Source organism: Schistocerca serialis, chromosome 5, assembly GCF_023864345.2.
Source record: "Schistocerca serialis cubense isolate TAMUIC-IGC-003099 chromosome 5, iqSchSeri2.2, whole genome shotgun sequence".
NCBI lineage: Eukaryota > Metazoa > Arthropoda > Insecta > Orthoptera > Acrididae > Schistocerca > Schistocerca serialis.
This window is the reverse complement of record NC_064642.1, coordinates 522845464-522871556: the sequence shown is the minus strand read 5'-3', so window position 1 is coordinate 522871556 and position 26093 is coordinate 522845464. Positions and strand designations below refer to the sequence as shown.

General features: G+C 36.2%; 1 protein-coding gene across 1 annotated transcript in view; it reads right to left on the bottom strand.

Moving 5' to 3' along the window:
* LOC126481176 (voltage-dependent calcium channel subunit alpha-2/delta-3) overlaps positions 1-26093 on the bottom strand; it is an 885717-nt gene that overhangs the window by 19852 nt on the left and 839772 nt on the right. Inside the window, exons 23-24 of the mRNA XM_050104748.1 lie at positions 12962-13204; positions 8566-8683 (exon numbers count right to left, since the gene is read on the bottom strand). Coding sequence (XP_049960705.1) covers positions 8566-8683; positions 12962-13204 — 361 coding nt within the window. The remainder of the gene's footprint in view (positions 1-8565; positions 8684-12961; positions 13205-26093) is intronic.

Below are 26093 nucleotides of genomic sequence, written 5' to 3'. Positions count from 1 at the left end.
AACAAGTCAGGTCTACAACACAGGCAGCATCGAATTGGCAATGAGATGCTCTACACATGCCTATTGGGAAGATACTGATCATTAACCCAGTTAATATTTGTCAAATTCTAAACGATCATTTCAGCAGTATGGAATTCCCTGAGAGTTCTCTCAGTTCACAGGATGTGGAACTGAAAGACACCATTGTAGTACTGATTTGTGACAGCATTGATGAGCATTCGACTATTGTGGAACAAGATAATGGGTATAGTTTGATGGATCAGAGCTCTAAGATGAAACAATGATTGATTATGATTGTGTACCTGTCTGCAAAACATGTGAAGAGTCTTTCATCCCAGGCAATGTCTTTCTTCAGAAAGTGAATTAAATTTTGAATACCAGAAATATGCAGTTGAATTTTGGAAAAACAGAAACAAGGGAAAAAGGTTGCTTTCATCTGGGCACATAAAGATCACAAAGTTATGTCAGTGAGACAGCTGTATCACTGGGGAAAGTGTGTTCTTCATGATGGCTCAAAATATGATAAGTTAAAGGTAATATGCCACTGGACTTCACAAAAAGTACTAGAGGCCATGGGTCATCAACTCGTTATCCATGATACTGCCCTCGAAAAGTGGGCCTTGCAAATGAACAGAGAACTAAAGTTACACAACTTCAAGTTAAGCCCCAAATGGCTACTGCATTTTAAAAAGGAACATGAAACTGTATCTTGGAAAATAATAAGGTTTACAATTAAACACAATATAAATGACAAAAATGATCTCAATGAGGTCATTTTATGATTTGTAGTGCAAGTTCAGAAGGGGCTGAAATGTGTATAACTCTTATCGGAATGGATTCAACCTGCAGTTACACTCTGAATGTACTTCTTTCCAAAAGGGTGCAATGAAAGTTGAATTCATGGTGCAGTCATTGTCATCAGTTACTTACAGTTACACATTGAGCCTACAGTCTCTGTAGCTCACAAAGTGCTTACCCCCCTTTTCATAGTTTTATGAGAAACTAATGGAGAGTTTGATCCAAGAATCTCTTTATGAAGCCTCAAATGTTATTGTGACAACATAAAAATTTGGTAAGCCAACATCTGAACAAGTCAAACAATATTTGACAGATATTGTATTTCCTAGTGCAGGAGAAACTTATTCATTATGTATGCATGGTGTAAAAAAGCATTACGCTGTATGCATTTCTTTACTGATTATATTACTGCAATGATTTTGTATCATAATAATGGGTCAATTATTATTTTCAGTTAATAAAATACACCTATCTGAAATGGTAAACTAAAAAATGAAAAAAGTACAATGCAAATAACAGTGTAAAACATAAACCAAAATAAGTAAAACAAATAATTAGAATAATAATTAACATCTAGGCATTTTAATTAGGGATGCTGCACATACTCTGACAGCACATTGTGTACAACTTATTTTCAAAAAATTGTATTACAGAACCAGCTTTATTACACAAGGATGTTGGTACCTTGATAGCTTCCTTAATTCACATTGTAACAAAAGTTTCTTATTTTGGAAAATTCATTAATGATGGTGTAATTTGCAAATTTTCAAATTTCTTCAGAAGTTGATTATACAGTTTTCAAGAATGTTAGTTACATTTCAACTTTTATACTAAACAAATTTTTTAAATTTCATGGTTTTGAAGCTATTCCCTCTAAACTTATGTGTCAAATTACCTTTCTTTGTGTGCTTTGCCTCTTAAAAGTGAACAGTGAAATTGGGCACAAATAAAAAGATAGATATTTCACTATTTTGCCCCCTCTACACATCTGCCACGTTTCATCAAGATCGTTCAATGACACTAGGGAATGTTCCCTTGTCAGTGCAGCAGCTCTTGTGGAGTTGATAGCTATCTGCAGCAGCATCCACAGTAAACTCTTTACTTAGCTTTTACATGAACTCAGGACACTTTCTTACATTCTTCAGTGTGGAAGTGACCAGCATCTAGTTTTCAGCAGTGCTATTAATAATTTTCTTGTTTCTATGGTTACAAGTGCTAAACTTGCCAGTAATTTTCACCAGCAAACATTAATGGAAATTGATGGATGAGTTGGAAGCAATGTTGGCAACTGGTGATCAGTTTCACGTGGCCTCGGTGAGTTGCACCAATATCGAGAGTGAGGGGCACCTCTTGTTGCCACAAATGCGAACTGAAGGATATCAGGTTCTCTTATAGCAAGCATCATTTTTCAAGAACTCCTGCTTGGTAGGAATGGACTCCTCATTGTGGCTGGTGGGCATTGTTGAGATATTGACTTGTTTCATGTGAAAAGTGGATGTGGAGAAATTTCAAAATCAATAAAGTAAACAAATTCCTGAAATGAGTCAATAATGTCTATGAACTTAAGGTCTATATTGCTTAAGAGCTTTTGTTTATTACATTATTCCATAGCATTTTTTATCTACTACCTCCATTGAACTCAAACTGTGAACTCTGAAAATGAAGTTCAATGTCACTGCGGAGTAAACCTTTGTCAAAGCTGAATGTCAGCTGCCTATATAGCACAAGATTTTCTACATGTTGATACTTAATTTTGTTTCAGAGGTCCTGAGCTGGGGCATGATGATGTGAGTAGCCAAAATATTTTAGAAATGACGTAATACATTTAAAAAAAAATAAGCAATCTAGATAGTTTATTTCAGAGAAATAGATTTGAAGCAGAGGCAGATGGTTTTGCTTCTCCGCTCTAGCAGTAGCCTTTTCTTCATCACTTCTGGCCAAGATTATATCCCAAGAGTAAAATATGGTAGGGGTTCAGTGAATATTTGGGCATGGTAATCCATGGGCCCTATGGTTACTCTGCAAGGTCACCTTACTGCCAAGGATTCTGCGACCATTTCGGATAATCAGCTCCTTCTATAGTACGATGTTTGTTGCCCAATGGGGACAATATGTTCAAAGATGACAGGGCCTCTGTTCATCATCCAGGGCTGGTTTTGTGAGCATGAGGATGAATTGTCGCATCACCCTTGGCCACCACACTCACCAGATCTCAATATTGCTGAATTGAGCCTTTGTGGTCTACTTTGGAGAGAAGGGTGTGTGATTGCTATCCACTTCCATCATTGTTACCTGAAGTTGCCACCATTTTGTAGGATGAATGGTGTCATATTGCCTTGAAAACCATACAGGACATTATCCATCTATTCTGAGATGAGAAAGCTGTTTTGAAAGCCAACTGGTTTTCCATACCATATTGGGCTTGGTAATGTGTTGTGTTTTTGGTGTTTCCATATTTCTGTCCAACCCCTGTGAATTGTCAAAGTCTGTCACCACAAATCCCCCCCCCCCTTTTTTTTTTTTTTTTTTTTTTTTTTGTGGGGGGGGGGGGGGGGGCAGCTAGTGGAAGTGGCAAAGTTAGCTAACCTCAATCATGTGATCTTACTACAGCTATTTTCTGGAGCCTCATAACAGAGGCCATTTTATTTCTGTAAGGAGTGCTGCTGTAGGTTGTTCATCTCAAGATCCTATTTACAAGGGGACTTTATGTTCTGGCTATCTTTGCTTTTCTTGATACTTATGAGATTTGAAGCTCACTGCCTGGAAGATCTTTTTATGCTAATGTTGCAAGAAATCTTTTATCATTTATCTAAATTTAATATTTATTAACAAATAGATATGTGAATTAGCAAATGAAAGCTGCATCAAACCAGTCTTCAGACTCACAACCACCACTACAACAACAACAACAACAACAACAACTAATAAATACTGGATTATAAATTTTAGATAAAACTGCTGCCTTATTGTTTTTAGTTATTTATCCCATGAAATCTGAGTACTGGCAGGAAATTAAAATTTAGTACAAATATGTAGAACATCAAATAGAAAATATAATACTTTTTTATTTGTAGAGATTGGACGGTATTATTGAAGCGTTTTTTTTCCCATTTAACAATGAAGCATTTAGGATGTTTGTACCAAATTTTTATTTTCTTATATGACCAGAAATTAAATATAGAAGGATGTTAATTTTGTTAAAAAATTATGATTCAGTATTTGTTGATTAATATTTTCATACAATAATATAAACAAAATTTAAATAAAGGTATGTTCAATCTAGTGAGAATCAAACCACTGATCTCACATGATGCATGCTGTTACAAGTAAGGATAATATGATAACAAAAGTATTTTTGTACTTACTAATGTTTAGAAATTTTTAAAGGTGATTTTTCAAGTTTTGTAGAGAATTTTATCACACTGCTTCACAAAACTGAAGTCTTATGTTAGCAAAAAAGACAAAATAAAAAGTTCCAAAAAATACATTGCACACAGCAAAGGTAGACAGAAAATCGGTAAGCTCTGAATAGCAAGTACATGTAAATTGAACTGTATGCAGCCAGCCAAGGGTGAAATATGGCCACTGAATTACGGCAGACAAGCAGTCAGAATTTTAATTGCATAATAAAGCCAGGAGTGAAAAGCAGTGGTGCCCCATCAATGAGTCAGGAAGAAATTTCCTAATTGAGCAAAAAGAACTTTTTTGTCTTTCTGGCAGGATCAAACGATGACGCAAGGAATGAAAAAAATGTTTTTTAATCTCATTACACATTATTGTTTCTTCAGTGCCACATCTTTATGACTTGAGAGAATGGTCCTGTGTAAACAAAGAAACTGAAAGTGTAAATGTAGAGATGCAAAATATTTGCAGACTGTTTGAAAATGTAACAAAATATTTGGATGTACTAAATAAAATTTCAAATGTGCAGTGTGATGGTACAGGAGTCGTACATCTCAGGACAAGATGTATGGGTTACCTCGAGACTCAAATGGGAAATTTGCTTCAGTGAAGCTACAGCCCTCCAAGACAAATGTGAGTTTTGTTAATGCAAGTGAACATCCCAAATGCAAGCAGCTCACAGAACAGCACAGTAGTTGTGGAAGAGCAAACACCAGAAATAAGTGAAACAGTAGCAACACCATCATCAGAAGCAGCAGCACCAGCAGCAACAACAAAATCTTATTTCTAAACATTCAGGGTCTTGAAAGTAAAGCTGAAATACTGGAGAAACCATTAATATAAAATAAGTATTCTTTCTTATGTTTATCTGAATATTGGCTTAAACCAGGACAAATAGAATACCACATACCAAAAGGTTACAAAGATGGAAACAGTTTTTGCAGATTCCAGTACCGTAATGGTGGTACTGTTATCTATGTTTCAAATGAAATAGAGTTTAGAGCATGAGATCTTAGTTGGGCATGTGTAGAGAAACACTTCGAAACTAATGGAAGTATGTGTTAACCATTCCCCTGACCCAGATGAAAAAACGTTTTTAGATAATTTGCGCAGTGCACTCTGCCACAGAACAAAGTGGAAAAATATGTAACTATAACTGGGGGAGACATTAATTCAAGATTTGATGTACCATGTAACAAATTCAGTGTACATGAGTTACTGAATATGCTAAAACAGCACAATTTCCATCATGTAAATTCAGAGCCACCAGTGTACAGGAATTTGATTTCCCAGACCACTCCATGTGAACAGTAGAGTTAATACATTTTATAATAGGGCATGGGAACAAGGCAGTACAAAAGTTATCTAATACCTTAATACTAACAAAAAACAATCTCAGAAAACTGACACACCAGCTGAGCATAACTAACCGAGACAAATTATTTCAATGCTCAAACAATTCATGAAACATTCCACAATTACTTAAAATGTATGCTGAAAACTCATCTTATTTCAAACAAATATCATAAAACAAGAAAGGGTAAATTGTGGTACACCAAGGAGTTGGAAACATTAAAAAATAAGCTACTGCTGTTAAAGTGCCTTGGCAAAGTAAATAATTCTAATGAAATTAAGGACCTTGAAACAACCACTAAGAAACTGTGTAATAAGGAGCAACTACTGGCAAAACAGAGATACAACACTAATCTCATAAAAACATAGTAAAAACCAATGCAAAGCAGCCTGGTCAGTAATCAATACCATTAAATGTGAACTCAAAAACTTTGATAAGACAGCCCCAATGCCATCAGACACATTCAACAAATATTTTGTAAGCTGTGTTGATGAAATCAAAAAGTTGATTAGTAAACCCAATGTAACATATATGGAGTATCTTAAGAGCACAAACCTTAATCATTATCAGGCCAAACCTTCCTTGAAACACTCCAAAGAAGTATTTCAAGATGAAGTTCTTAAAATTGTCAAAGAAATAAGAAATTCATATAGCATAGATATTTTTAATATTTCAGACTATCTATTGAAAGAAATAATACATTACATTGCAGCACCATTAACATATTCGATAAAATTGTCTCTCATAGAAGGGGTTTCTCCCGAACTTCTCAAACTATCCAAGGTGACTCCAGTCTTTAAGAAGGGTAGCAAATCTGATCCAGCAAACTATAGGCCAATTTCTCTTATTCCACGACTAGCCACAGTCATTGAAGGCATAATGAGTCAGCAGATGTATGAATACCTAGAACTAAATGATATGCTAAACACATCACAGTTTGGTTACAGAAAATAAAAGTCAACCATACCAGCCACAGAACTATTTGTGAGAAACATTCAAGGACCATGCTCACATTCAGGTAGCCTTACGTGATCTGAGCAAGGACTTTGGCTGTTTTGGCTGCTCTGTTTTGCTCTCTAAACTTTAGTACAATGGAATATGTGACAAAAGTTTAAAACTCCTCAAATCATACCTTAATACAAGGACGCAAGTCATGAGTTCAGGAAGTCAGCTGTGAAACACAATTGAGGTTCAACACAGCATGCCCCAGGGATCTAAATTAGGACCACTTCTATTCCTTGTACATGTAAATGACTTACCAAGAAACATAGACATAAAGACATATACATCTGCAGATGATACAACTTTTCTGTATGTGAACCATGTATTTGATACCCTTGTTAGTAGTATGAATTTGGCAAAAGAAAATGCAACATCATGGTTTAATGTGAATGGTCTACTGCTAAATGAGAAAAAGACCCAGAATATGTGATTCAGATTATCAAAGTCTGTAAAAATAGAAAAACAAATAGCAAATTTTTTAGGTTTCATACTTGATGCTGTGTGGCATTTGAATATGTGAGGATGGTGTACTTTGCTTTTTTTCAATCTGTTTTAAGGTATGGGTTAATACTCAGAGGAAACAACAAAAAATTAATGAAATTCTGGTGATCCAGAAGAAAGCAATCAGAGGTATGGTAAAAGTAGATAATAGGACACAATGCAAACCAATGTTTATTAAACATAGAAAATTAACAGTTATTAATCTATATATTTGTGATAGTGTTAACTATATACTTGCTGAACTACCAAATTTAGGTGTAACAAATCTATACTTCTCTGTCCATGCCGCAAAATAGATTAACAAAAACTAACAATAGTCATTAGTATATGGCAATTGAAATATACAACAAATTGTCTAGACATGCCTCAAGCATGCTAATAAAAGTGTTTAAGAAAAAAGTTACACAACTTCTTGTTAACTAACCCATGCTATTAAAAGAATTTTTAGAAATGTCCAGTATCAACTTAAATATGTAAAAATGTATTTTACAAAATTAATAGGTTAAGTGAACTGATGAAGTCTACTGCATGTAATAATGCTGAATGACTAATAAAGAATTTGAATCTGAATCTAGGCATGGACCATCAAGTAATATAAAAATGAAAAAAATCAAAGACTGCCAGTCCATAAGGTCAACTTGCTAAAGTAATGAATTGTAAAATCAAACATAGAGAAATCAATATAATGGAAGGAAACATTCCACGTGGGAAAAATTGTATATAAAAACAAAGATGAGGTGACTTACCGAACAAAAGCGCTGGCAGGTCGATAGACACACAAACAAACACATACATACACACAAAATTCAAGCTTTCGCAACAAACTGTTGCCTCATCAGGAAAGAGGGAAGGAGAGGGGAAGACGAAAGGAAGTGGGTTTTAAGGGAGAGGGTAAGGAGTCATTCCAATCCCGGGAGTGGAAAGACTTACCTTAGGGGGAAAAAAGGACAGGTATACACTCACACACACGCACATATCCATCCACACATACAGACACAAGCAGACATATTTAAAGACCATGTCTGCTTGTGTCTGTATGTGTGGATGGATATGTGCGTGTGTGCGAGTGTATACCTGTCCTTTTTTCCCCCTAAGGTAAGTCTTTCCACTCCCGGGATTGGAATGACTCCTTACCCTCTCCCTTAAAACCCACTTCCTTTCGTCTTCCCCTCTCCTTCCCTCTTTCCTGATGAGGCAACAGTTTGTTGCGAAAGCTTGAATTTTGTGTGTATGTTTGTGTTTGTTTGTGTGTCTATCGACCTGCCAGCGCTTTTGTTCGGTAAGTCACCTCATCTTTGTTTTTATATACAAACATAGAGAAAATATGACAGCTGAAGAATGATACAGTGGCAGTACAAGATGTGAGAAGTCATCATTTTTGAGGCTGAAAAGAACTTTAGGAATTAACAAATAATATATAGCATAATTTTGTTGACTGAAACTTGAGACTGTTTCATCTATTCATCATAATAAATATTGAAATGTGTAAAAAGTCTGTTACAGTATACCATCATCATCAGCAAATGTCCATCTAGGATCCCAAAGCTGATAGACATTTGTCTTCATCAATAACCAAAGAAATTTGCTGACAACCCACTGCAGGAACCATTTCATTGGCAGGAGAGGCTGCAAAGGAAGATCACATTTCAGGCAGTCTGCACTAACTTTTGTTACTTATTATCATTAATATATATATATATTTATTTATTTAAGTGTTGACAAATTTTCCTAATAAGATGAAAAATTTTATCTGGGTGCTACTTCATGTATACCGTGTCAGCAGTAATGATATAAGAAGAAAAACTGGCAACTGATGAATTCTTTGACTGATTAAGTGTTGTGTTTAAAGACACTGTGTGACATTATACCAGCTACTCTGGATGTTATTCTGTGTATGGTTGTACCAGACTGCACCATAATCAGTAATGTTATTGATTAGGTCAGTCATTGAGAATTTATCTCAAAGTTTAAAATAAATAAACAAATAAAATTAAAACATCCATATTATCAACAGCTCTAGCTTAAAAAAAAAAGAGAATTGAACCACAACATTTTTTGTTGTGTCGGAGCCTATGATGCTGTGTGACATGAGTATTGACTGTTTCAGGCAGCTGGCTCAGCCTGCACAATTACCTGTCTGCAGAGAGGAATTAAAAGTGTTGATTACTTTCCAGAATCAAGCTTTCACTTTGCAGAAGATTGTGGCAGGTTCAAACTGTATGCCAAAATGAGAATCAAATCCAGGACCGTGTCTTTCAGGGCCAATGCTATTATTGACTGCCATTTATGGGCTAGGAGGGAGATTTAACCTGCCAGGAAGTTATAATGGTCACTTTGCTTGTAGCAGAGCAATATCAATTACTTTTCTGTAACATGCTTGGAACTACATTTAACTTCACATTCATTTCAAGGTGATGTGTTGAGGTATGAGGATAGGAAATAGAGGGTATTAGTTTTTGTCTTCAGTACACACTAATGGTTCAATTAATTGGCAATTACATGGATGAGAAGTAGATAAATGGACTGGGAAATTTATCCAGTGGCTCTCAACAATGTAGAGTTATGTCTCTAGAAAATTATACTCCTGGTTATTATCACTATCTCTAGCTCCTAACATGACCTGTTGTTCAATTATGCACCCTGCTTTATTCTTTTTGGGGTGATTTTCATACTTATTGTAGGAGAAATCAGCTCACAATAACACATACCCACAGAAAGTCAAAAAAACTACTGGAGTGACCAACAAGCAGTGCTCTATTGAGGTGTTACATCGATTCATTAAATAGAGAGCAGCCAGATGCAGATTAAGCAAGTGACAAAGTATGAACAGGGCACAAATGACACATTTGTTAAGCCTAAAGAAGTGTCAACAGTTACAGTTGATTCTGGTTAAGAACTAGACACAAGAAAAATTAAAAACACTTGAAAAGGAAAGTAAAATTTGAAACTGGCAAATATATAATTTGGAAATGAGGGAGGGAGGGAGGAGAGGGGAGGGGTGGTGGGGAGGGAGGGAGAGGGAGAGGGAGAGAGAGAGAGAGAGAGAGAGAGAGAGAATTTTTACAATTTAGCAATAGGAGTAGTACAGATAGCCTTTTATACACATTTAAAAGCAACAAAGTTAAAAAAGAAATACAAATGCAGACAAGGCTTGGAAGGAGGAGAAAGGCTCAAGCAAATCTCAGTCAATTTGTTGTAACATAGTGACATGAAGTCAGTAATATTTTTAAATTCTGGAAAAAAGGTGAAAATGTACGAAACATGGACACCACATTAATAGCTAACCTCTCCTTGGGCACACAGCTAAATCTCATACGTTCAGATGCAAAAGAATCATCATGCATTGGCAGATAAACTTAAAATGGTTTGGGGGAAGCACTGAAGAGTTCTAAACAAAGATAATCATACTCAGAAATAGCTAACTTATTATCTCCTGACAAAGCAAGTTCCTGAAATATCAGTGAAGGATGCAGTGTATAAAGGTAAAGTTTTAGTATCCTTCGGTACATAAATTTCACATCTAATAAAAAGTCATATTGAATAACAGGGTGTTTCCTGACTTTCTGCTGGGAGAATGCTCAGAAGCACATCATTATAAATAGAATTGAGAAAACCTAAGAGATCATAGCCGTATAGGTGTGTGTGTGTGTGTGTGTGTGTGTGTGTGCGTGTGTGTGTGTGTGTGTGTGTGTGTGTGTCCTCTAGCTCAAAAATGTATTCATCCACAAGCCTAGTCTGTGTGCTCGTCGACAACTCAACGCCTCTACTATATGGTGGGTTATTGCCTTTACTCCTAAATTATTTACATTCTTTTACATTCTGCCAGAACCTTCCATACTGTAACTGTAGAAACAGCTGCACATAATAAGGATGTACATGAATCCTAGTCAAGGGCATCGAGGTTAATTTGTGATTTTAGTCATAAACTGTTGCACCCAGCAGAGGTTAAATCCATACTATATAATCATTTTTAAAAGCTGGACATTATTCCTTACATATAGTGCAGAAAGCAAATTAGTCAATTTTATAAACTAGCTCACCATTCTATGTATATGGAAGGGTACTGCTGGGATATTGTTACTGAACTGCAAGTGTAATTTTTGCAAAGTAATTTGAAGCATCAGGAAGATTTGTAAGAAACTGGTCAGAGTGAACCTTAAGGTTGATGGAAAAATGGCTGAGCATCAAGCACAGCTCTGAAAGGTACTCAAGCAGCAACAGTTATTCTCCAAGTTCACTTAACTCATATGTGTTGGCTTAGTGAACACACACTTGCAGAGTGTGTCATTTTCAATTACTCTACTGCTGACTTTGAAACCATTCCACATCATGAAAGTTTGACCCGTTTGTCAATGCAAATTAAAAATGAACAAATTTTAAAAATTGTATACATATAAAATGTCTGCATATCACTGATTGAAAAAAAAAAATTGTTTGGAAAATATAAGAGTGGTGTAAATAAACATGCTATCCTAATATCTGTTATAATAATTTATGGAATAATAAATATAAAAAGACATTAATATTTTCATCTATCAGAAACTCCGCCCACTTCTTAGATACTGCATAGAAATATGACGCAATGCTGCACAGGTGCACACCTTAACATCTACTGCTGCTACAAAAAAAGAGGGGTTGGGTTGTTTTGGGGAAGGAGACCAGACAGCGAGGTCATCGGTCTCATCAGATTAAGGAAGGAAGTCGGCCGTGCCCTTTCGGAGGAACCATCCCGGCATTTTCCTGGAGTGATTTAGGGAAATCACGGAAAACCTAAATCAGGATGGCCGGACGCGGGATTGAACCGTCGTCCTCCCGAATGCAAGTCCAGTGTCTAACCACTGCGCCACCTCGCTCAGTACAAAAAAAAAAGAGTAATTAAGTATTATAAAAGGACTAAGCTCCAGAGAATCTTGCTGTGAACCTTCCACACACCACAAATACTTTACAATCTATTCCTTGTACTTCTGTAAATTAATTATGGCTTTTGTCTGCCAGAAAACCAATGTAAGGATATACATGATCACAACAGCAGCTCAAAATGTACTCAAAGAACAAAATTAAAAATGAAAGACTGGAATGATATCATATAATAACCTGCCAGATTTCCTGAAAACTGATAGCTATAGATTGTTCAAATCAAAGATAATATTTTTTTTTTTTTTAAATTAAAGAATGCCTTTGTTTATCCAATGAATTTTAGAACAACAAATAGTAAGAATCCACTGGTGGACTGTAACACAAAGTATTTACAAGCTAGACATACGAAAATCCAACTGTTTTTATAAACAAATTGGGCAGTTTCATCAAAATTACAATTTATGGTATGTGTTAAACTACCAATGATGTTTGTAAAGATGGTAGTGAATTTTAATACATATTACTGATTTTTATAGTTATTATTTGTAACACTATGAGTCATACATATGATGTTTGCAAAAGTCACCATACTGAAGGCTCCATGCAAAAAATGTGAATAAATAAATAAAAGTTCTGTGTCAAGTGTATATTTCAGATATCACATCAGTTTTCAATCACATTCCACAAATTCCTATTGCTAGTGAATGTGCTTGAAAATATGCATGATGTCTGGAAACTGGTGCACTTCACAGAATTTAAAGAAGATTATTAAACAATTAAAGTTGAACTATTTGGTTTACACACTGCTTGTGATGGTTCAGAAGGCTGCACTTATCTAAGTATCCAATGCAGTGCAGCCTGTAACATTATTCTGATTTGACTTTACATTTGTATTTAATACTGTAAATATAAACAATAATATTGCTCCCACTTTTTGCGGGAATAAGAAGTGCTCAGAATTTTCATTGCTTCATTACTTATATAAATTCAAATGATTACAAAACTACCTATTTTTCATATGAAGTGTTGATCTGAATATTAACTTACACTTGCATGAATTCCTGCAGCACTATATGGAGATTTCTGATCAACGCAGGCGCCTTGATAATCGTAAACTGCAACTTTCTTATAAATTTTATCTTGTACCAAGGAGTCCATTATTGTTCCATCAATTTGACCAAAGAACTTTCCTGTATTATCAAGACTTTCAGAAATAATAATAAATCCATTATTGTCCAGTACATAGCAGTCCAGTTCATCAGATACACACGTTTTCTTGCAGTTTGAACACTAAGAACAAACAAACAATTTTTTATTTAATTTACGTAGTGATCAACCAAATATATGCTTGAAAGTTCTCCAGTACCATGCAACAATCACCAAGAAAGCACAAATTTTATAATACAGATGACTAACTTAAGGAACACAAAATTGCACATTTTTAGTTATAAGGTCACTAACATAATGTCATTTTTCATAAATTGCAATAATATTTTCTTGAATGGTGCTGTACCAATTGCACCCACAATGAATCATTTTTGTTGTTTTGCAGCAGGGCTGGATATTTTAATCAGCAGGGCCACTGCTCATGTAACACAGAAATCAATATTCAAGTCCATATCTAGTAGTACATAGGTTTCATTTGTCAGGAAGTTTCAGGCATGTGGTACTTTTGTGGGCAACTGCTTGTTAAAAGCTTTCCTTTCAGTGAAACTGAATGGCTGGCGTATCTTTCCACTGGAAATGACATTGTCATTTTGTGCTACCATGAAGTTATTAATTTGGTATGAACAAAGTTTCACTTCTTTAGTCATTTCATTCACAAAAAATGAAAAGTTCATGTGAAGGGCAATCATGAATTCAGGCTTCAATTTGTTTTATGATAAACACAGGAAAAACTAACAAGGCTAAGGACTAAGTACATAGTTCTTACCAATAGGAATCAACACAAGTTTGATTTCAATTAAGTTTATATAATGTTTTTCAGTGTTAAAAGTTCCAACCAGTATGACTAATTTGTTTATGTATGTACACAAAACTATTAACCCAACAGTAACAACCCATTAAAAAGTAGATTCATATACATCCATTACTTACAATAGTGTGACTGTGAGTAACAAATGTGCATGCTACTGAACTTTAGCTAATAGTGTGGAATTTATGTGTGGGGATGTGTGAACTGTGGTTTCAACAAGACAATTACAATGGGACAGAAGAAAGTACATACAATGAGGTTATCCATGGACAAAGTAATGTGACAGACTGAGATCCATCTACTGAACAATGTGAAACACTTTTTTTACTAAACAACACAACACATGATCTTTTTTCGAGTATGTAATTATATATTTGTGGTTATGCTTGACTTCCAGCCTACAATAATAATTATTAAATGACACTTGATATAACTTAAAATAGAAAATACTTTAATAGTAGTTTTGTTTGGGTCTCACAAAGACACAAACCAGTAGTTCAGAATGTCAACAGTTAGCACAGTCTAGTATTCAGTACTAACTGAAATGCTTTTATTTGTATAAGATGTCAAAACTTCGGCACTTGAACCACAGATATTGAAGGAAATCACAGTACCTATTTACTTCTAATGAAAATTTACATACCTCAATAGCAATTATTAAAGAGATGTGTTTTACAGATTTTAGAATGGAAAATCTTTGCATTTTGCAGGACAAATTATTTAAAATACTATTCTATTTTTTGGTGAGCGAGTTACCATTATCAATAATTCTGAGCAGATTGTTGTCCATTGTGATTTTCATGAAATTGCAATTGCATTTAGCTGAAGCTGGTTTAAGGTGTTGCATATTGTAAGAATTATGTCAAGTTGAGGACCAATGATTTATGAATAACTGAAGAATGTTATGAAATCTGGCCAGCAGAAGATTATTTTTAGAGAAAAATGATTGTATAGAGGTGTGGAATAATAATAATAACAATAATAATAATAATAATAATAATAAAGTCACCTCATAATTTCTGCAGCCAACAAGAAAGATGCACAAATATGACTAACAATCGCTGTCACCTCCAATTCCAGACAGTAAGCAGGACTGTTACAATACATAAGATGTGCTTAAAGGACAGGCAGATTTATGCTCTTCCAGGAGAGATAAGGTCACAAAATTGTATTAGAGCAAGTGGGAAAAAAATTAAAAAGATGAGGTTGGGGTGACAATTGGGGTATTGGAAAAGGTAACAGAAAAGGTGTAAAAAGGGAGTGATTTATGCAACTTTGTTAACACTGAAGGGAAGGAGCCTCTTCCAGCTATACAAGAAAGTAGGGTGCAGCAGACCACAGACAAAAATACAAGAGACAGTTTTTGAAACTGATCTGAGTGGGAAAACAAAGTGGTTGATTCGTGGGAGCATCATGCAAGGACTGTAGGCCAACATCTGCAGGAAAAACTAGGATCAGGATAGCATATCACATGTACTGTAAAACACAATACTAGGCCTCAGCAAAGTAGTAAAGTATATTGAAGCACTGACACATGATGTGTCCCCAGCATCAAAGTTAATTATTAGTAGTATCCTGCATAGATGATTGGTAAGTGATAAATACATAGACAGGATTAAAAAAAAAAAAAAAAAAAAAAATGCATCAGAGAGCAGTGCAAAAGACTTGGTGCAGTTTTCATGGATTCGAATAAATTTATCAGTGATAAATCTGCAGGACTAGATGGACTGCATGCAAACAGGCCAGGATCAGCAACATTCAGCAATATGTACAGTGGTATTTGTCTTTCATACTTAGTAAGGGAAACTAGTATGCAGAGACAGGGGTGTAAAAATTGATAATGAAGTTGAAATGAAAACACACAAACAGAATTTCAAAAGAGATGTCGTTAGGAATATTCAAAAAAGTAACAATACATTTATAATGCACTTGAAAATAAATGGGTTACGTTCAAACTCCACAAATGACAGAGAAATAAAACTTAATGACTTGCAGATCATTTTGTCAGAAATACCAAATATCAAGCTTCTATGCTTGAATGAACACTGGCTTACAAAGGATAGTATCAAAATCTTAAATAACCTTGATAATTTTTTTGTTGCCAGCAGCTTTTGTAGGAGTAATTTAACATGAGGAGAATCATGCATACTTGTGGAAAGATCAGTGGAATATAGAGCAAGATTCAATTTTGATTCCATTAATGAAGAATGTATCTATGAAAGCCATTGCATAGAGTTAGGTAAAAATATTGTAATCTTATCTGTCTATAGAATTCAATGTGCAGAAATAATGAAACATTTTTTTGTCGAAATTCCAGTATCTATTGCAAAAACTTCAAAAAGAAACCTTGAAAAGAGTCATAATAACTGCTGATTTCAACATAGATATAGCCAGAGAAGCCAATAACTCAACAAAATTCATTGATATGATTCAAATATCAGGTTTCAGTGCAAATTTCACTGATTTTACTCAAGTTAACAAAATGTCTGCAAAATGTATAGATAATATTTTAACCAATTATACTCATAATGGGGCAAATAAGTTTTGTTTAGATTTAGAACTTTCTGATCATTGTGCTCCATTTATGGAGTTACCAAGAACAATAAAACCTACACCAAACCCCAGTTCAGCAAAAAAACATGAACTTATTCCATCACAGATTAAATAAGGTGGAGTGGGCTATTGATCATAGTATTTCATGTTCTGAAAATTTTGTTACTTTCTTGGATAACTTTCTACACATTTTTAACGAAATTGTACATCATAGAAAAGTAGGAAATAAAGTAAAGTGATTACTGAAGCAATAAAAATCTCCAGTGCAAGAAAAAGATGACTACATAGGGAACTAAAACATAACAAAATACCTGATTTTGTTACCTATGTAAAAAATTACGAACATATTTTGAAAAATGTTGTAAAGGCAGCCAAAGAACTGGCAAATAATAGATTTATATTGGATCGTGAAAACAAATCAAAGGTATTATGGTCAGTGATAAAAGCTGAAACAGGTGCCACAGGTAGAGGTTATGATATTTCTGAAATCAAGACAGAGGATAAAACTATTGTAAATCCCGATCAAATTTTTGAATTATTTAATGAATTCTTTATAAATGCAAACAGATCAAACATCAATGCAGAACATTACCCAGGCAAGGAAAATTTCTTCAACAGTGAGCAATTTGAAGCTGAATTTTTCGGTATGTTTACAAAACTATTATAAAAATTATAGAAAATGTGATACTATCACTAAAAAGCAAAACATCACCAGGATGGAATGGGATATCAACAAAAGTGTTAAAAACAGTCTCTGAAATAATTCCACAGCACTAACTACAATAGTTAACCAGTCCCTTCAAGAAGGTTATTTTCCAGACACACTGAAGTACACAATTCAAATGTTCAAATGTGTGTGAAATCTTATGGAACTTAACTACTAAGGTCATTAGTCCCTAAGCTTACACACTACTTAATCTAAGTTATCCTAAGGACAAACACACACACCCATGACTGAGGGAGGACTCGAACCTCTGCCGGGACCAGCCGACGTACACAGTAGTTAAACCACTATTAAAAAAAGGCACAAAAGAACATAGGGGAAATTATCGCCCCGTTTCTCTTCTTCTATCACTATCAAAAATATTTGAAAAAGCAGTCACCATACAAATTCAAAATTTCATAGAAAAATTTAAAATAATCTCAAAAAATGAGTATGAATTTCAAAAAGGCAAAACCACAGTATCTGCTATAAATCATTTTGTTGACAAAATTAGCTCATCTCTAGACAACTCACCACATGCCACATGAATTTTTTTGTGACCTATCAAAGGCCTTTGATAGTGTGAATTACTCCTTGTTACTCTGTAAACTGGAAAAGTATGGAATTAGGGGCACAGCATTAGAATGGTTTAAATCCTACATAACCAACCAAAGACAAAGACTGGATATATCATCAAAGAGAGAAACTTATACTTCAAAATGGAAAACAATTTCACATGGAGTATCCCAAGATTCTCTCTTAGGTCCCATTATATTCCTGTTTTACATAAATGATCTGCCACTTAGTATTGAGTGTCCCTCATTTTTACTTGCAGATGACACATCTGTGATCATTGAAAGTAACAGTATTGATCAAAGTCCACAAGTTGTATTAAATACTTTAGAAAAATTAGATACCTGGTTTTATTTAAATGGGTTTGAATTAAATAAGGAAAAGACTCAGTTAATACAGTTTAAAACAAAACAAGCGAAATTAAATCATATTCAGGTCAGTCACAGAAACCAGGATTTGCTGTGTGAAATTCCTAGGAATGCAACTAGATAAAAATCTTATCATGGTGATCACACATACAGTAACTTGCAGATAAATTAAATAACCAAGCCTTTACAATGAGGCTATTGTACAATGCTGCCAGTATGGGCATAAGAAAAGTAGAATATCACAGCTACTTTGAGTCAGTAATAAGGTATGGAATTGTATTTTGGAGTAACTCAAACCATGTGTGTCAAATACTAAAACTTCAGGAAACCATCACTAGAAATATGCACAATGTAGGGCGAAGAAAATCATGTCATACACTCCTAAAAAATCTAAGTATATTAAGTGTTTCCTCACTATACATATATGAGGTGATTATATTTGCACACAGTAATCCTGATTTATTTGTAGAAAATCATTTTCAACAAGATTACAACACCAAAAATCAAAATAATTGTATGCTGCCCACCAACCATTTAAAATTTTATGATCAAACTCCACATTATATGGGTATGAAAATTTATAACAAAATGAAAGAAAGAAAATTGCTCAGCATAAATGTAGAAACATGGAAAAATCCTTATATGAGAAACTAGTGCAAAAAGTTACTATTCAGCAGAAGAATTCATAAATGACAACATGAAAATTTGAGTTGGAGAGAGCAAGTTTTAGGACTGTTAATTTTTAAAAGTTTGTCACTTTTGAAGAAAAATTATTAATTGCATAATTAAGTAGCTATTCAGTACTGTATATTATGTTACTGATATTATAAGGAAAACTGTAAACCAGTTTTTGTGTTTTGACAAGTCAATTACTTGAAATTGTATGCTACAAGACAATAAACTTCTATTCAATTCTATTCTATTCTATCAAAAACTGGGAGGAGCAGGGAGCAGGCAACAGTATGGTCAAAAAAAATCACATCATGAATAAATGACCTGGGTAAGCTAAGCACAACTATCTTGGATACAAATGTAAGACATTTTTAATGTTCTAGCACAGCACGTTCAACAATGGATAAACAAAGCCAATAGCCAAGTTATACATATTTCTGCTGACTTTGGATGGGGCTCAGATTGACACTGTACTGGTAGCTGTTACTGAGAGGTGGGGACTCACACACCACACCAAAAGGAAGAAAGATAGCTTAGCTGAAAATATTAAACACTGCATTGTCATGACTGGTAATATTCTTGTGATTACAGGTGCGGGAGGTAAGCCTTTTGTAAGTTAAGTATCAGGCTGTTATAATTAAAGTACAGCTACTCACAGAGGTCCATGTGGTAGTGAAACTTGGTAGAAATGCTAACGTGTTAGTGCGGAACTGATTTACACTGGAAAAAAGTTAGTTCATTAGTTCCAGTTTTGGCCACTAGATGCAAAATCTAGCACTGCACACTATTTGTATGACAGTATGACATCCACACTGTTATTTGAAATTCTATAACATGAGTGAACAGTACGGATGTCAAGAAGAGACTGTGTGCCATTAGTAAAACTGTTTTATTTGAATCGCAGCAAATACATTGCTGCATGGAGAGAGTATCACCAACTGAAAGGTCTGAGAAGAAGCCCAATGTCATTACATGGTTCTAGGAAGATGATAATGAAATTCAAAAACATGGATGAACTTGGTGTGGCACCTAGAGGAGGAAGGCACCCTATTCCAGTGGAAGTTACTGACGAGGTTGCTGTTGCTGTAACTGACCATGTAGAATGTGCTCTGGGTAGTATCTGTGCAGTATCATGAGAATTGTCCTCAAAAGGGTAGAAAATTCTGCGTCTATATTACACTGGAACCTGCACAAGATCCAGCCCGTGCAGCTACTGAAACATCAAGATTCACAGCAATGTGTTGAATTTGTTCTTCGGTTTTCGGCATGGACTCATGTTGATGATATATGGCCAGACAATATTCTATGAGGTAAAGAGGCACATTTTACACAACAGTGTACAGTGAAAGCACAGAATTGTCGAATTTTGGTACTGTTAAACCAAACATTGTGCATGAAGAGCCATTGCACTCTCCTTATGTGACTATGTAGTGTAGATTCACAAGCACCTTTATTCTTGGTCCATTCTTCTTTGAAGAGAATACACTCAGAGGGCCTGTCAGGTGTACTGTGACTTCTGCATGTTACTGAGGCCTCCTCGTAGAGCATGTTACTTCTGCTTTGGAAGAGTGGAAACAGTGGAAACCAGTGTTTTCATGCAAGATGTGATGACATCTCACCTCATTCACCCAGTGAAAGATCTGCTTAATGCAAACTTCTACAAATGTGAATCTTCAGGTTTTGGCGGCACAAAGACTGTTCCATTAAGTTTCAGGTGTGCAGCCACAAGAAATCTCCTTCCTCTTCTAATATTTCGGCTGTAAAACATTCAGCCATCTTCAGAGTGAGCCGCAAGACTGCCGCTCCAGTGCTTGCTTCGTCCCTTTATACTGTTGTACCACACGACTGCGCATGCGGCCACAGATGCAAATGTGTTATCTTCAAAATTTTCCAGATGCATGGCCTGTAAGATCGCCTGATCTGAATCCATGTGACTTTTGGCTATGGCGATATCTAAAAGAAAGCATTTACCAGGGACATGTTCAGTCTCCACCTGGTCTGAAGCCCAGTATGACCAACAGGAATCTGTTGCTCAGATGCCACTGGAACTGCTGCTAATAACTGTTGATCACATTGATTTATGGATGCATGATGTTGTCACCACCTCCAATGCTCATACTGAACAAATTGTGTAAGCAGCCATTAATAATAAGACCAACATTATGCCTTTCTCATTTGTTTGATCTTTTCTGCCCACATTCCATTCCTAATCCATTACATATGGAAACATTTCTTCATGTCTTTCTTGCATTCACAGAGCCAGATTTGCACTTGATGGCCAAAATTGGAACTAATTTTTTTCCATTGTTAATTGTTTCTGCATTAATGCATTATCATATGTACGACATTTTGCTATCATATGATAATCACAGCCCACACTAGACATCTGTGAGTATCTGCACTTTAATTACAACCCCCAGTACTTCATTCAGGCATATTGCTTCAAAAGAGGTCACACACACACGCACACACACACACACACACACACACACACACACAAGTACTTGTTGCAATAATGTAACAGTGGAGCATCAGAATGTTAGAGGACTAAGAAACATAGCTAATGACCTTCTTGCCTAGAGGCAAGTCTTTCATGATGGGTTTCTTGTATTCCAGGCAGAAACAGAAGACATAAATATGGAGCTAGTTCAGTGGACAGACACAACAACAGAGAGGGCATGCTGAGACTAGTGTACAGTCAGCAGACATAAACGTGGAGCTGGTTATGGAAATTGCTGACAATAATGTGGAGGGCTCCTCCAACCTGACATTAGTTCCCACACTATCAGTATGTAGCCAAGATGATGCCACCTTTCATCATGTGATTTCTAGGCCACAATGGCACCACAGTGTGACTTGGGTAGTTCTGCTAATCCACAGCTGTATATAAGGTTGGCCAAGATTGCCTAAAGGCACTTTGTGTTTGGTTTTCACTGTGTTCCATCCACCTCAAGTTGAAAACATCATCAGATGCATTGCTGTGAAGTAGACTCTGCTTAAGGATTAACTTTCAGACTAACAAGTGATTGTTGACATTGGACTCTGTCCCACATTGCCTTAAAGACCCTGAAACCAACAATATGTGTCTAATTTATGAGTTAGTACAGTTCCTGGACTTTACTCCAGATCACTGCTGGGCTCTGTATGTGATTGTACTGCGAACTGTTGTGAGTTTGCAATAAATATGTGTTGAAAAAGAAACTTGGTGGCATGTATAATGGGCCCAGTTAAGCTATTAGAGCAACAGCTGCAAATAATCTGGCTTCAACAACAACTAGGAATTCAGGAGGTGGGACACCACCAACAGATGGATATACTGGTTTAGCAGCTCAGCCAGCCACCTCATGATGGAAGATAGCAGCTTATGGCCCCATCCCTGTCACCACCATCTACACCATTTCCAGCCTACAGGGAAACAAAAGATGACTGGTGTGCACACCTTCACCATTTAAGGCAACACTTACAGCATTTAATGTCATAGACAGTATGCTTCATTCTTATTGTGGGGTAAGTCAGAATTGTTCCAGTTACTGCAAAAGCTGTCTCCATAAACAGACTTGGTCCCCCTGCCTTTTCAGGACTTGTGTAACTAACCGGCAACTTACAGTAAAATAAGTCATGCAGTGTCAGTCTTTCTGCAGTTTAATCAACACAAAAAAGGCCAAACCAATCACATGCAGCATGGGTGGACGCATCTTCATGGACTCAGTTGAAAATGTCAAGTTGTCTGTGACAAATCGGCTCATAAGGAGTTGTATGCCAATTCACTCAATCAGGAAATTGTAATTTAATTCTCACTTTATGAAATTGTTCACAATGAGTATTAAGACTTCTGTGCCTGGCACTGGAAGAAGTCCTATGCATAACTCAATCATTCAAGGTTTCACAGGCAGCTACATTGGCAACCTCCAATATAGCCTACGCCAAGCCAAGGCAACAGAATCGTTCCCACCTACTTTCCTCAAGTCTTCCTCAACAGATAACTTCAAAGCCAACTGCTCCCGTCATGTGAAGACAGTTTCCAAATGCACAAACAATTCAACTGCCCCATTTCTAGGCAATCTATGTAGTGTGGATGTGAAAGGTACCTTGCTGTGGTGTACCAGAAGAGTCATAACTGCTTATGCCTACCAGGCCCCCATCTGAAATGCTTGGATATAAACAGCATAAGGATGGAGATAGCAGACACACTTGGTGTTTCAATACAAGTGTTTGTGGTCCAGAGACTATATTTTTCAGGTTGACGCAGGCACACCTAAAATGCTAATAAATGTGAAAACATTCAACATTTAGGCATCCCAACGCTATCACTACCTACACAGAAACTAGTTGCACATGGTAACTGTTACAATATACAGTCAACGCCAGCACACCAGTCGGGAATGACAGAGAAGAGTGTGAGATGTGAGAATAGATCATCCAATCGTACACTGACCAGCCTCCCTCGAGGATGACAATGTGATAGCAGCAGCCAGTAGGTGAAGAAGACGTAAGCTTCATGCCTGACTGGTGGCAGCCCACTTTGATAGCAGCTTCAGCATTAGACATTTTGCTAGCCAATGCATCGTAGCCTCTTCATTAGCAATCTCTACGTAGCACAATTAAAGATCAGTAGTCACTGCAGTTCAGTTGACAGACTGTTGTTATCAGTGGTCACCAGGACCGGAAGTGTTACTTGTGTTTGTCTATTCTGAAGAATACCGATTATTTTGTACGTTGCCCTTTGCTTGCGACACATTTGTATAACTGCACTTGTGGATGATCAGGTATAAATGACTATAAGAATTCTCAGATCAAAGTGAAGTATTTTTACTTCTCTTATTGTACTAAAACTCATTAATATGAGTTGTCTGATTGACTGCCTAGCGAACTGAGTATGCAGGATTCCTAGACATAACAACATGGCAATGAGATGTATGGATAACATGGTGCCAATGATATAGGAGAAATAACATAGTGTTTCTTTTATTCAGTGTTTTCAGGAATGTGTTGCAGAAATTTTCTTCATTTGGGTGCTTAATTTTTACATAGTCTGTTTATTGCATTTGCCTATTCCAAAATGAGCAATCCACATCTCCCACCCCCTGCTCAGGAATCTCAGCTGCAAGTGACAGATGCAACACAGCTAACACAGATGTTTCAGTTTCAGATGCAGCAGACTGCCATCCTCCTAAACAAGGTACAGCTCAAATGGTTGCAACATTATGAAGATGTGACAATGTGTTTTCCTCACAAAGTATCACGTACAGTAAAACTACATTACTTTTTGTCAATGGTAGGAGGTGCAGTCTTTTGTCTCATTCAGAAATTGTTCCTTAATGCCACTCCAAATGAACTTTCCTATGATCAAGTTGTAGGTGCTCTAACTAAATATTATGACCAACAAGTGAGTGTGATGGCAGCTTGGTTCCAATTCTTTCATTGCAAGGAAAGGTCAGAACAAACTTATCGCAAGTGGGTAACAGATTTGCAGGGTTTAATGAGGAAATGCAAATTCAAAGGTTCTTGTGGTGCTTTATATTCAGATTTTATGTTGTGTGATGCGACTGTGTACAATGTAAATGATGTCAAACTAAGAGAACAGATTTTGAGACAGTAAGATCCATCATTTCATCATGTAGTGCAAATTCTAGATCAGTATGATTCAGGTACTATAGCGTGTGATAAATTTGAGCAGCCACCAATTCATCAGTTTGAGCCGTTCCTTGCTCACGACCAGCCCAGTAGGCAGCAACAGCAAGCACTATTCACAGCAATAATGCCAAGATTGCCTGTCCAGACAAGCACAGTGTTACACTTGTGGTAAGAAAGGTCACGTACAATCTGTATGTTTGCAGCAGAACAAACATAAGAATTCTGCCCACTCACAAAAATCTAGTCACAAGGGGCATATAATCAAGACAGTATATTCAAAGCCCGCTGCAGCCACTAGCAAAACTAGCAAGCAAACAGTTTCTTCAATGCCACACCAGTCCAACAAACTCTTTGTTCATCTGCATCTTAGTGGAAAACGTGTGAAATTTCAATTGGACACGGGTGCCTCTGTTGCATTACTGAATCGTATCACATATGAACTGTTAGGCTCCATGTGCCTGTCTAAAACTAGCACGCACCTGATGGCTTATAATGAACAAGACATTCCTGTTCTTGTAACGTGTACTTTGCCTGCCTTGTATCGCTCACTTACGTGAACAGTGACTTTTACAGTGCTATAATTATACAAGTGTGAGATCATATTTGGCCTTGATTCATTTGATTAGTTTGGCTCTAACATTCAGGACAATGTGTTGTCAGTGACTGCATTCAATGCCAAAGACTTGTTGAAAAAATTCCCTGAACTCTTTTCTGAAGGTTTTTTGCTAATATTACTATGAAAGGCAATGCTCAGCTGAAATTTTGCCAGGCCAGAAATGTTACCATTGCATTACAGGACAAAGTGGTTGCTGAACTTAAAGAACTGCAAGATAGCGGAGCTATTGCATCCAAACAAGCTAGTTAATAGGCAAGTCCACTGGTTTTGCTTCCCAAACCTTCAGGTCACATTCGCCTCTGGGTTGACTTTATCTACAGTCAACCCATAAACTGTGATTGATACTTACCCATTGACACACCCAGAGGATGTCATGGACACATTAGGTGCTGGTCACTACTTTTCAAAAATTGATTTACGTGATGCATATCTTCAGATACCATTAGATGGAGAATCTCAAACCATGTGTGTGGTGAACACTCATTTGGGCTTGTGTAAATATTTGCTTTTGCCAGTGCTTCTTCACCCACCATTTTCCAACTCTATTTGGAACAGCTGACTGCTCAAGTACCAAACTGTTCAAATTATTTGGATGATATTGTCATAGCTGGTCGTACACCTGAAGAATACATTGCAAATTTGCATGCTTTGTTTAGTATGTTATCTGATGCTGGACTAAAGTTTAGACCGGACAAGTGTTATGTTTTTAAACCTGAGTTGCAATATCCTGGTCATGTCATAAACAATCACGGTGTACATCCTCCTCAGTCACACTTGTTAGCCATACATGACCTGCTAGTTCTTTGTAATGTCACAGAAATGCACTCAGTCTTAGGGAAAATGAACTTTTATATTCGATTCATTCTGAATGCTGCACAAATCGCAGCTACATTGCATCGCTTGCATCACTAGAACATTCCCTTTGTTTGGACAGATGAGTGCCAAGAAGCTTTTCAAAAACTTATAAAGATGCATTGCTCAGTGATCAATGCTTGATTCACTTTGATCCTGACAAACCAGCTGTGCTGCAAGTTGACACTTCCACTTACAGAGTCAGTGCCATGCTTTTGCACAGATTTGGTGAT